The sequence below is a fragment of the Notothenia coriiceps genome, unplaced genomic scaffold (genome assembly GCF_000735185.1).
Source record: "Notothenia coriiceps isolate Sejong01 unplaced genomic scaffold, NC01 NC01_scaffold00037244, whole genome shotgun sequence".
In the NCBI taxonomy this organism is placed as follows: Eukaryota; Metazoa; Chordata; class Actinopteri; order Perciformes; family Nototheniidae; genus Notothenia; species Notothenia coriiceps.
The window spans coordinates 8,515,679-8,529,000 of record NW_011369945.1 but is presented as its reverse complement, the minus strand read 5'-3'; the positions used below and the strand labels follow the sequence as shown (position 1 = coordinate 8,529,000).

Sequence of the window (13,322 nt, the reverse complement as noted above, 5' to 3'; positions counted from 1 at the left end):
GTGTTGTGGTGTTGTTGTTGTTGTGTCGATAGAGGAAAAGGCTGTATGAGAGCACAGAAACAAAGAGAGGAACCGGGCTCACCAGGGCAGGTGAAGGGACATCATCTTAATTGAGCTGAATCACTTCGTCCCCAGGAGGGATGCCATAGTTTGTGTGGTGTGTGTGTGTGCTGAGTTGTGTGTGTGTGTGTGTGTTGTGTGTGTGTGTGTGTGTGTTGTGTTGTGTGTGTGTGTGGTGTGTGTGTGTGTGGTTGTTCGTGTGTTTGTTGGTGTGTTGTTGTGTGTGTTGGTGGTTGTGCTGTGCCAAACATACTACACGACGGACATCTAGATACTTGATCTTATGCATTTAGGAGTTGGTTTTATCTGTGTATGCGCTCATCTTGTTGTTTGTGGCTTGTGCGAACGCCTCTGTCTTCATTTCACTCTTGGCAGCAATCCATTAGATTAGGTTCTAGCTAATTGCAGAGGGGCGTGCCAAGTGCCAGGCCAAATCAGAGGACGACAGTCTGCTCGGAAGCTCCATGTCTGCTTACCCTATGGGCACGACCTCGCTTCTCTGGCCTCCTCCCCCCCTCCTCTCTTTCCTGTTCACATGCTTGGATGCCATATTCCCTTGTCTTGGCTCCTACAGGACCCCCATACTGACAGGCTTTCGTCCAGGACCAGGCTTCTTGCTCAGCTTCACAGCTGTTATTTCTTATGTTTTAGATAACAATTAACTTGCACTGGGACTACGGGTTTCCCAGCCTGCCTAGTATAATTTAAATATGCAGCATGTGTCCAACTGGATCTTGATTCCATGATAGGACTTGACCCCTTTTTACATAAAAAGTCAGACTTAGCCCTTCCATATTTGTTACTCATATAAGCCACATTAAAATTTTTACAATAAAATACTTTGTCACCACTGGCAGGACTGACTGATGTTGTATATTCCATCTCTTAAGAGCTGGCTTGACTCAGTTTGGGATCATTCTTCTCATATATTCAATATGCAAAGAAAAACAACCAGTTACATTGTGTGGATCTGCCCTCTCCTTCAATTTGGCTTGGGCCTTGTTAATGCTGATTAAAAGCAAAAACCAAGTCTGCACTGAAGCTGTAGTTTGCGAATATCATTACTTCATCGGTTGTTCCTTGCCGTTTGCGGATATTTTTATTAAGTTGTTCAAGTGCAATAATTTCTCTTTCCTTCTATGTAAATCCTCAGATAAATACTTTTTTTTAAATCTTCATGCTTCCACTGAGGGCTCTCTTGGAAGACATGTTGTTCAGTGACAGTTGAAGTCCAATTTTTACAATTGGAAATATGTTTTTCTAGCTTTCCTTGTCTCTCACTTTAAATGTCTTCTGAATAATTATCATTACGGTCTAACCCTGGGTTTTCCCCCTGAAGCTTCGCCTTTTCATATCGATATCGACAACAACACAAACACCCATCACATGAAGCATAAGAATTGAAGGTTTCACAAGCAAAAAATGGAATGGGAAAAAAATAGAGAAACATCATAAAAAAGGCTCTTCCGGCGTCCACTTAATACCCTCCAACACAGGGCCTGTTTGATGGGTACAGGCAGACACACTTCTTAAGGCACCACACACACACACCACAACACCACACACACACCAAAAACACACACACACACCACACACACCAACACCAAACACAACACACACACCACACACCACAACACACACACACACACACACACACACACACACACACACACACACACACACACACACACACACACACACTGTTCTCTCCCTCACGTGCAGATGCAATTGGGTCACTTGTGCAATTGTTTATGCTCTTTGGTAGTCATCCATCTAATAGTTTATTTATCACCCTGTAACTTAAGCAAGCAACATTTAGAACATTTAAGTCTTTATTTTTGCCCTTGCTCACTAAAGAAAGGACATGTATGTTGTAATTATTTAATTTGACTTGTAATACATTCTCTAAGCAGCCCACATCAAATCATTAGAGCGAGTACGGATACTGTAATGTTTTTATAACACCACTTTACCTAGCTGGAAGATCCTGCCCGCAAACAGCTGTGAGGCTCTTTCCTAAACTGTGACATTTTCCTGAAGCTGCTGTGTGGCATTTTTGTACTCAACAACTGTGGGATGGTGCCCATATACAGTTGCAAGAAAAAGTATGTGAACCCTTTGGAATTACCTGGATTTCTGCATAAGTTGGTCATAAAATGGAGGAAGCCACTGCTGTCCAGAAAAAACATTGCTGCACGTTTGAAGTTTGCAAAAGAGCACCTGGATGTTCCATAGCACTACTGGCAAAATATTCTGTGGACAGATGAAACCAAAGTTGAGTTGTTTGGAAGGAACACACAACGTTATGTGTGAAGAAAAAAAGGCACAGCACACCAACATCAAAACCTCATCCCAAGTATGGTGGAGGGAGCATCATGGTTTGGGACTGCTTTGCTGCCTCAGGGCCTGGACACATTGCCATCATCGACGGAAAAATGAATTCTCAAGTTTATCAAGACATTTTGCTGGAGAACTTAAGGCCATCTGTCCACCAATTGAAGCTCAACAGAAGATGGGTGATGCAACAGGACAACGACCCAAAGCACAGAAGTAAATCAACAACAGAATGGCTTCAACAGAAGAAAATACGCCTTCTGGAGTGGCCCAGTCAGAGTCCTGACCTCAACCCAATTGAGATGCTGTGGCATGACCTCAAGAGAGCGATTCACACCAGACATCCCAAGAATATTGCTGAACTGAAACAGTTTTGTAAAGAGGAATGGTCCAAAATTCCTCCTGACCGTTGTGCAGGTCTGATATGCAACTATAGGAAACGTTTGGTTGAGGTTATTGCTGCCAAAGGAGGGTCAACCAGTTATTAAATCCAAGGGTTCACATACTTTTTACACCCTGCACTGTGAATGTTTACATGGTGTGTTCAATAAAAACATAAAAACATATAATTGTTTGTGTGGTTTTAGCAGACTGTGTTTGTCTATTGTTGTGACTTAGATGAAGATCAGAACACATTTTATGACCAATTTATGCAGAAATCCAGGTGGTTCCAAAGGGTTCACATACTTTTTTTTGCAACTGTAGTTACTTTCCCTATTTATTTACTCTTATTACATTTTATTTCTTTAATATTAATTATAACATGTAGTGACACATGTTTTCATTTACTAATTTATTTTAAATATTTATGTTTATTTCAGTATTATTTTAATTAGCATTTTGCCCCCTATTTATATTCTTCAAACTTATAAATTTATGTTTTATTTTTACCATGCATTTCTTCTTCTTCATAATACAAATGAGGGTGCTGTCATTCAAAGTGTGACCTGGGGTCATCTTTTCTCCTATGGGTTGTTGGAGGCATGCATGGATGTACTATACATACTTTGGTTCCGTCCTCCATACATCACATGCTCTGCTCACCTTTCACAGGGTGCGAGCCCGCATACAGGATGTTGAGAGTGAGCAAACCCAGGAGCGCTTTTTCCAGCCTCACTTCCTCCAGGCTCCGGGGGACATGCTGGCTCACGAGGGCAGACTGTGTAGGCTAGACTGTAAGGTAGGCAGCAGGTCCTTAATGTAATACAAACGTTTTTCATGTTTGCCTCACCTTCCTTTAACATTTTGATGTGCTCCAGGTGAGCGGCCTCCCTAACCCAGAGCTGATGTGGTTGGTCAACGGGAGGCCAATCTATCCGGATCTTCTGCACAAGATGCTGGTGCGGGAGAATGGCGTCCACTCTCTGGTCATTGATCCTCTGACGCAGAATGATGCTGGGACATACACGTGCATTGCAAGCAACAAAGCAGGGCAGAGCTCCTTTAGTCTGGAGCTAAAAGTTGTAGGTAAGGGCTGGAAACAGTCAAAGAAAATGAACAAATTACTCATCATAAGCAAATCAGTTATTTTGACTGTGATGTGGCTTGTTTGTAAGTTCCATTAATACAATGAATGTCCGCTGTAGAGAAAGAGATGAAGCACTCGCCCGAGTTTGTGGAGAAGCTGCAGAACATGGGTATTCCTGAAGGGACTCCAGTCAGGCTGGAGTGTCGGGTGGTGGGTATGCCCCCTCCACTCATCTTCTGGAAGAAAGACAATGAGACAATTCCTAAAACTAAGGACAGGATCAGGTGAGTAGGAGTAAAAGGCTTTCCCTGCTAGCTGTGTCGGTATCATGTACTAAAGGCAAATGTATATGAATGTTATGTAGTGGGGTTATATGAGGTGCTTATCCGTAGTCGGTGTATTACCTACAGTAGATGGTGGCAATTCGAAAATGTAAAGTACCAGTCTGGAAATAAAGCAATGTACTGCATTCAACGAGGGCAGTTGCAAAACCCATTTTAACCATCAATAACAATTTGTATCAGTCAATGCTTTATTTAGAATAATTGATCTTCTGTACCTTCCTGTCAGACAGCCCTCTCCAACAGGGAACTGAAATGTTATCTATGCTTTCTTCAAGCCACCAGACTTAACATATAGAGTGATTTTACCTTGCAGAACACTGAGATATGTTTTGATGCTGCTCCAATCCACAGCAGTACATTGCTAAGCTAGTTGCTAAACTAGCTTATCCTGTCTGTTTCTCTAAGCTTGGGGCTAGAAGACATGCCAGCTAGTGTACCTTTTTAAAACCCCATGCCTAAAAATATCTTTAATAGTTTCAAAGATCTTTATTGGATTTGGAATTAATTCTCCATGATCTGTTTATTTCAGCATGACACAGGATGCAACAGGATATGTGTGTCTCCTCATCCAGCCAACAACTAAAGAGGATGCCGGCTGGTACACTGTATCAGCAAAAAACGAGGCTGGAATTTCCTCCTGCACCTGCAGGCTTGATATCTATGGTGAATATCTTTTATAGCTGTAAAACTATCAGCTTTAATAAGAATTTTGCCAAATGTTGTAGTTTGTCACTCGAAGTAGTAATACTAGCTATCTGCTGCGCCTCCAGCACAGTGGCATCAGAGCATCCCTGCACCCATGAAAAAAGCTCCGCGCACAGGCAGCCGCTACGCAGCTCTGACGGGACAGGGGCTCGACATCAAGTCAGCTTTCCCCACGTCGGACAACAACCCCTTCCTGTTCTCCAGCTCCCCTCGTGAGGCCATGCTGGAGAGCGAGGAGCTGTGAACCTGCAGCATGGTAAACCTCAGGGCACGTGCTGAGGCCTCCCTTAGTTTAAACCAGTAGAGCAGATTGTCATGGGCTTTGTGTGATGCTTTTGAAGAAGAAGATTCAACTTATTGTCATTACGTAGTACAGGTACTATGTAACAAAACGATTTCTCTGCATTTGACCCATCCTAGTGTTAGGAGCAGTGGGCTGCCATTATGTACGTCGTCCAGGGAGCAGTGTAGTGAACGGTGCCTTGCTCAGGGACACCTCGGTAGCACTTTGTCTTTCCGGGACTTNTTTCACTTTGAATACGAGTAGGTGGGAGGAGGAGGGTCAGTCGTAATTATGTCTTACTAGGGTTATACTTTACTAACATGTGACTGCATACTTTTGCTAAGAATTTTAGTTAGTTTACATAATAATATATAATTCCAACTTTGGTCATGAAGAATATGTTTCTCTGTTGTTCATAAAGCATAAAGCAACAGCATCAGAGCACGGTGCAGTCTCTAGATGAGTCCGTCGTTCTTATTATACATCCATGTTGTAGTCCGCCGTATAAAAAGCTGTAGTTTCCATAGTTTCCCCACAGCAGCAGACGCACAAAATGACGTCCGCTGGCGCATCATAAACACGTCAGATAGTGAAAGTGCATTCGGATTCTCTAAAGTACCGCAGTCTCTTCTCCTAAATCCTTTTGAATTCTCCTATCCACTATCCCTTAAGCCCATGACGTTTCACTCAGAGGTCAAGGAATAGGAGATAGGGTTAGAACTTAGGAGCCAATTTTTAAACTATCCGAACGCAACCCCTGCTTGTTTGAGACGAGCTGCGGCTCGCTTGAAAGTAGACGAGAATAGCCGATCGCAGCCGGGGGAGGTCTCAAAAAGCTTGCATTAAGTCGGACAGCTCGGAGTCGGCTTCTTCTTCTTCTTCTTCTTCTTCTTCTCTCGGTTTTTTGGCGGATTGCAACTTTAAGGTGCATACCGCCACCTCCGGAGTCGGCTTGACTCGGTTTGCATTTATAAATAATGCACAAATGTGTTTAATCCATGGTTTAATCGTTAATGTCAGATATGTACTAAGTAAATACATTTGTTCCTGCTCAAGATTAGATTCAACTTTATTGTTATTGCACAGAATACAGGTACTGAGACAACGGAATGCAGTTTAGCTTCTAACCAGGAGTGCAACAAGCAGTAAAGTGAAAAGTAATGTACACAATAAAAGATAGAATGAAGTGAATGATGAATAAACAGTGAGGAGGGGTATGAATACACTAGATATATACAGCAGCCTGTGAGCAGTATGAACAGTGTGTATGACCTTTGGATGATGGGCTTCACCAATCTTGACTCGGGATGCCGCTAGGGGTCGGATTGTAGGAGTAGTGATCTGGCTCGCTAGCAAGGGTAGTTTCGTAAAGTAAAACCGTCGACAACTTATCTTCCGAAACAAGACTCCTGTTCGGCTCTGGACCGCGTCTGACGCGTAAAGCTAGTTGGCAGACCGATTTCACGCAACGTACCTACCATATCAGGTAAAAACCAGGGTTGTAAAACCGCGGATGTACTCGTGCAACTTAGAAGCGCCCTGTTCTCTGCGGGCGTTCGGAACTCTCGGCTCCGCGCCGCTCCGCCGGCCGGTCAAGGGAGAGGTGCCCGACGTCTTCGCTTTAACGAACCTCACCCGTTGCTGAGTAACCCATAGCCACTCGGCTCCGCGATAGTAACACCAAAAAAATGGGTGCACGACCCTACTTTGAGGAGGTTAACGGAAGACGTTTTCAAACCAACAAACAAACATCCAGTCTATAATCGCCCGTTGCGTGGTCAAGGTAAGTGTCAAAACCAGGTAGTAACAAGGTGTGAAATAGTAGTACTTTAAAATTATAGGAGTATTATTGAAATATGATTATTAGCCTGACGAATGGCAAATATGAAAATATATAGNACAAACCCACTATCAATGCTGATAGCTTTAACACAATCTTTATTTGCCATTCTTTCATGAGTGTATCACTTGGGGCGGTGGTGGCGAAGTCCATAGGGACTTGGGTCCCTATGGACTTCGCCACCACCGCCCCAAGTGATACACTCATGAAAGAATGGCAAATAAAGATTGTGTTAAAGCTATCAGCATTGATAGTGGGTTTGTCACCATTCCTATGTACTCAAGTCGAGTGTTTCGCATACAGAAAAAAACAGTTTTGCAAAGTCTTAGCTCATGAGCCATCAGTGGAATAATGTTCTATGGCGTTAGTTTTCTACATCATATTAGCTATAGTAGCAAGGGAGTTGTGTTAACATCAGTTCTTAAATGTCCTATTGAAACCCCCTTTATTTTTATTGCGAATAAGATACCTGTACTGGTAGTAATAGTTTATTTTAAAATGAATATAAAAAATAGGTTAGAGTATACCAATGGACATTTTTGTGTCATATAGTGCACTTTCTTTAAATCGCTCCAGCAAGGTGGGATTCTTTCCACATAAACCTAAATAAGTTGTTGACGTTCATCACTAGTTGATATTTTTGTACCATCGTGTGCATGCATGCCAATGGCTGATGAAGATGTCATACTGTATCCCTTAAAAACACTGTCTGCTCACGGTCATAATAATACAAATATGGTGATTTAATTCTTCTTTTATTGACAACGTTGTATCTACATTTGTATCTACAGTTCCAAATGTATTACCTGAGGAATGAGACATATGAGACTTAAAAGCTATTTGTTTTTTGATAAAATTGTTGGCTTTGCTTTAACTCCAACATTTTAAATGAATCTTAGAGAAGTTATAATTGAACTTTGATACAAAAAAAAAATTAAACATGTTTGAAACATTGAAGAAAAGTTGTAAAGCACATACTCAACTGATGTAAAGTTGCACATTGTAAAATAGTTTTGTCCTTCTCAGAATAAAGTTATATTTATTCAAATGAGTGTTTTCTTTGCTATAACAGGTGGTTATAATTCTGCATGCTGCTTCAACAGCACCTGAAGTCATGTTTGCAAAAATTTTCAGCGAATGATGAAGTGTTTCATTGCATCCTTCCTTTTTCTAGAATCAAATAAGGAAGAGAGATTACCAATGTTTTTGTTTAAAATGTTTTAAAATGTTTGCTCTAAAATATACATTTCTGCTGTCACCACTAAGAGCATTTATTGATTTGATAAAGCCCAGACAGTGCTTTAGCACATATACTCATGTGTTGTCTTTCAATACATTTGGAAAGGAATATAACTTATGTATTTAATACAAATGTTATTATTTAACAGCTTTAGTAAGTAAAAGACATAGATTAATATTACAATATATAATCAACAAATACATTATCTTTCATTCAATATATTAGATGTATTAATCCCTTGGTGAAATGTAGAGTGTGTAGTAAAGATTAGCTTCTACAATTACAATATTATAACACAAAAACAGCATTTCATTTTTTACAATATTATAAAACATATAATACTGAAAGGTTTTTTTCTGCAGAATTAACACTTTTTGCACTCTGGGTATATTTAGTTGCTAATACTTTAGGATGTAAATACATATTTATATACAGGACCTTACCTTGTAACACAGTATTTATATACTGTGTTATTACTTCTTTTTTTCTGAAGTAAATGATCTGAGTACTCACTTTGTTGTAATGAGAGCCCTATTAGCCTGAACCGAAGCCAAATGCAGACAAATAGGAAAACTCAGAAGTCAATTAAGCATTGCTAATCAGACCAATTAGAGGGGAAGAGAGTTCAAATAAGCATAAAATTACATTCACCTTCCTTGACCTAATTATACCCGCAGCCTCATCCGACCAGCTGCCAGGCCTACTTGTCAACTGGCTGCTGTGTGTGTGGCTGGGTAGTACATATCTGAGGTTTTATATGAGATGGCTTTTGTTTTTTTTTAAATCCAAAGTTTGGGATTTCATTTCCTTTAAATCATTTATTATTCAGAGCACACTTAAACAGAAAATTGCCATGATGTTTAAAACATTTTTTTACATTTTCTAATTGCGCAACTTGAACTGCAGTCTGGACACATTAATAACAGTATTGTTTTAAGTTTCTTACAAAACCGGCAATTAAGTCCACACAGTGGAAATCAATAGAAGTAGCCCCCTATTTTTCTCAATGCTTCTTAATTATAAGCTTATCCACACTGCTCTTTTACATTAATCCTGTAATGATAATGAGATGTATCAAGTCAAAGCAACACATGCAGAGAAAATCCTTTTTTACACTTTCTCCCGTACTGAAACATACGCTTTGTGCCCTAATCTCCATTTCTCCATAAGGAGAGCTGGATTTACCAGGGTCCATGTTTCTGTCAGAGCAGACGGGTCACTCCTCAGTTGTGACATATGGCTTTTGACAGAGAGCATGTCTCAGACAAGCCAATCATGTGAGGGGTTGCACACAAAAAAAATAGAGTGGAAGACACGGAAGGTCCGGGCCACGTCTGAGACGAGGCCCTCAGACAAGACAAGCAGCAGCTGGCAAACTACATCAATCTGTAATCAATGAACCAACTGGTAGATGGGATTATATGCCTAATTGCACAGCTAACCAGTCCATCCCAAAATGAGCAGACAGCATCAGCTTGTGTCCATGACCCAGTACCAGAGACGGGCATTATTCTCGGCCTCCGACAGTGATTAATCATTCATAACCTGCCTCTACAGCCAAGCTTTGGACTGTCAGGGACAGGAGCTCACAAAGGCTGACGCAACAACAGAGAAGACCCTCCAGCACGGATACAGAGTCTAAAAGTGCTCCATTAGAAGTCCCCCATTTATATTTCACTTCAGTGACCAATACAAAAGTATAACTCAAAATGTATTTCCCTTTCAAAAGTAATATATTTATTTTTTGTCTTTGTATTGTTTTATTATTATTGTTTATTATTTTTATTTATTATTTATTTTAGTTTTGTCCTGTTAGTCTGTACAAAACACTCTTACATTTTGGCTACACGGTCTGTTTTGGTTATAATTGTGGTTTAAATATTGTACACCTTCAAGTGAAGATCATCTATGTATGGCTAGTAACTTTGAAGTGTTCAATCTAACCTATCGATATACCAAATGTCTTTTCTGTCTCTTAAAAAAAAAGATTCAAAGAAAGAAAAAGAAACTTTCAAAAGTACTTTTTACAGTAGATATTGTAACATAGTATTATTAATATTGATGCATTAATGTATAAACATTATTTAAATGTTTAAACATATGTAGCCGGCCAAGATGATTGCTAATTTGCACTGTTGTGGATTTTCCAATTATATGATAAAAAACGTTTGGTTGTCGTAATTGTATACGGTAAAAATGTTTCTATAAAAGTATATTTGTTAGGGTTATTACGGGTAAACGTCAGATTTTTATTCCACGTTTTACAGTGTAAAGTGAAGTTTTAAGTTTTTTTGTAATAAATCCTGTTGTGCCATAAAATGAACATACAATTATCATACATATTATATTTAAATAACTTAAGATAATGGATTAACATAAAGGAGTACAACTTTGAATATTGTACCCCAAAAGGCACTGGATTGGAAGGTATTAATGTTTATCAAAATACTCAATTTATTTTACTGAAAAAGTTCAGGAAATGATCGCATTCTGTGCGTCTTTTTCTCAGATAAACACAATGTGATCGAAATGAATGTTTTTGTGTTTTTACAGTAAACAGTCCCTCTTCTCACATCCATCCTCCTGAATTACAAAATGCAATGTCGGCAGATGGGAAGGACCGACAGACAAATTATTTAGTCTGCCTCATTTTTCTCGGACCACCACACAGATCAATTATTTATCTCACATGCGGTTCCAAGTACAAAAGGAACATTAATGCATCCCACATACTGTGATTCATTAGGACCCTCATAGTGGTGTATAAATGTGAACTTCATATTTCACCTGTTCACAAACTGCTCTTTAATCTCTGAGCAGTAATCTGTACACCATCTTGGTCCATATTGTCAGAGCCATAATCCCCTGATGTGCTTCTAAAGGCCCTCAGGTTATGGGCCACACTTCTACTTCTGTTGCCTCGGGCTAATCTCAGATTATCTTTATTTTCACATGCAGACCAGTGAAAGGCACTTCCTGATGTTTTATGTAATTCAATAAAAGCTTAAGGACCTGATGCCAAGGGACTTCCAAAAATGTTCTATCAAATGTATAAATAAATGTATTATTAAATTGTAATTATTTCTCACACACATGACAGCTTAATGTAACAATGATACAGTATATGATCAATTGTATTAACATTCCCTTCAATACATGTTACATTTTAGAACTTTTAAAATACTGAATTATGAAAATGTAAATAATGAACAAATATAATAATTAAAACTTCAATTTTATTTTCTCTACTTGACTATTCTTATTATTTTCTCTACTTTATTACATGTTTTCTTCACTATAATATATATATATAAACATAGTAGGAGTGCTTAAACTGCATTATATGTAAGCAATTCCAGTTTTTTGTTAAATCTTGCAATAAAAATAATAACATTTGTTTATGTTTTTATTGTTATACAATAAGGTTGGAACATTTCAATCCCTTCTTTGACAAAGTAAAGTGAATTTTAAGAACAAATCAAAATAGCCTTGGTGTTTTTTTAATTTGCCAATTTAGAAGCATTGATGTAGATTTAATAGCTAATAGCTGACTTTAATTTTATTACATAATTTGTTGATATTCTGTTTAATTAAAATTTTAAATCATGAATAGTCCATTTTAAGATTTGTATAGCATAATGCATGTTTAACTGGTAAAAGCCCACACCCTAAGCCCTTTAAAAGTTTGTTTGCACAATCAGCTGTGGTGAGTTGTGATACCAGATGGTAGATTTTGGTGTTTGTGACACATGGACCTGAGTGAAGCCCCGGCCAGAGAGCCCAGCCCAAGATAATTGGAATTTCATTACGGTTTTGTTTATATGTGTGTGTGAGTGTACTGAATGTGCATATATGTGCATATATGTGCATATATGTGCTTGTGTGTGTGTGTGTGTGTGTGTGTGTGTGTGTGTGTGTGTGTGTGTGTGTGTGTGTGTGTGTGTGTGTGTGTGTGTGTGTGTGGTTGTGTGTGTTGGTGTGTGTGTGCTGAGAGTGGGTTATGAGTCTGCATGGGTGTGTTCCTCTATATGCAATATTAAGGATGGAAGGGGGTGGGGGGGGACTCCACCTGCTGCCACCTGTTCATCAGCTCCATCTTATAAAAGCTGCTCCCTCTCTGTCTCCAGGACCACAGACACCTTGGACTCTGCAGCCTGTCCACTATCTGGAGTTACACACATCTGAAAGGACACATTGAGGAGACCTGTGAGGAAGCCTGAAGCTGAAACTGGACACTAATACAACTTTGATTCTTCAACCAGAAACCATGAAGTCTAGGAGACCCAGCTGCACCGACTCCGGATCCGAGTCCTCGGAGGCAGACCCCCAGAGCCCGGAGAAGTACGAGACCTCCACGAAGCGACGGATGGCTGCCAATGCCAGAGAGAGGAAGAGGATGGAGGGTTTGAACACAGCCTTCGACCGCTTGCGTAAAGTGGTCCCCCAGTGGGGCGAGGACAAGAAGCTATCCAAGTATGAAACCCTGCAGATGGCGCTCAGCTACATCCTGGCCCTCAACCGGATCCTGACAGACCCCAGGAGACACAACGCTCCTCAAAGGCAGTGGCGGGACCTGCAGTTGGACTGTGTGCAGCCTGAGAACTACGCCTGCCTCATGAGGTACGACTCTCCCGCTGAGCAGGACTACATCTCGTCCTTCTCCTATCAGTTCGATGGACATCAGCTCCACGCATAAACTGCTGCCATTCGGCACACGACCAGTCATGTTGTTGGATGTGAGTGACAATGTGAAAAAGTCTCCTTCAATCAAGGAGACAGTAAATACATTTGTATTGCATTATTTTGTATTTATCTAGTTTTTGTATGATCAGAAAGAATTCTATTTCAGTCTTATTTATTTTTGCTAGAATAAACCCAGCAATGTTGAGCATTTTTTTGTTCAAGTTATAGAAATGACAGAAGCGTAGTGTCATTATAATGCCCATGAGCTTGTACTGAAGATACAGGAAGAGGGCATTTTCTATCAGTTTTTTTGATACGGCCCTAAAAATGTTGTGCAATGTTCAATGGATTCTGAGAAAATCATT

General features: G+C 39.9%; 2 protein-coding genes across 6 annotated transcripts in view; both read left to right on the top strand.

The window, feature by feature from the left end:
* The window catches only part of mypn (myopalladin), a 24,679-nt gene extending 19,249 nt beyond the window's left edge, over window positions 1-5,430 (top strand). For 4 of the 5 annotated variants that reach the window (XM_010793442.1, XM_010793440.1, XM_010793441.1 and 1 more), the window contains 5 exons: window positions 3,448-3,574; window positions 3,654-3,861; window positions 3,981-4,146; window positions 4,736-4,869; window positions 4,977-5,430. In XM_010793442.1, coding sequence (XP_010791744.1) covers window positions 3,448-3,574; window positions 3,654-3,861; window positions 3,981-4,146; window positions 4,736-4,869; window positions 4,977-5,155 — 814 coding nt within the window. In that variant the 3' untranslated portion in view covers window positions 5,156-5,430. The remainder of the gene's footprint in view (window positions 1-3,447; window positions 3,575-3,653; window positions 3,862-3,980; window positions 4,147-4,735; window positions 4,870-4,976) is intronic. The other variant, XM_010793439.1, reaches the window with a different exon arrangement.
* A 7,028-nt stretch (window positions 5,431-12,458) lies between these two features.
* On the top strand, window positions 12,459-12,970 carry atoh7 (atonal bHLH transcription factor 7). Its single transcript, XM_010793437.1, has one exon. It carries the CDS (start codon window positions 12,542-12,544, stop codon window positions 12,968-12,970), a length of 429 nt encoding a protein of 142 aa, XP_010791739.1. The 5' UTR covers window positions 12,459-12,541.
* Window positions 12,971-13,322: the final 352 nt, after the last annotated feature.

Bases quoted from the DNA above. Each gene is read 5' to 3' on its own strand.
- atoh7 (XM_010793437.1), top strand. From the start codon at position 12,542: ATGAAGTCTAGGAGACCCAGCTGCACCGACTCCGGATCCGAGTCCTCG.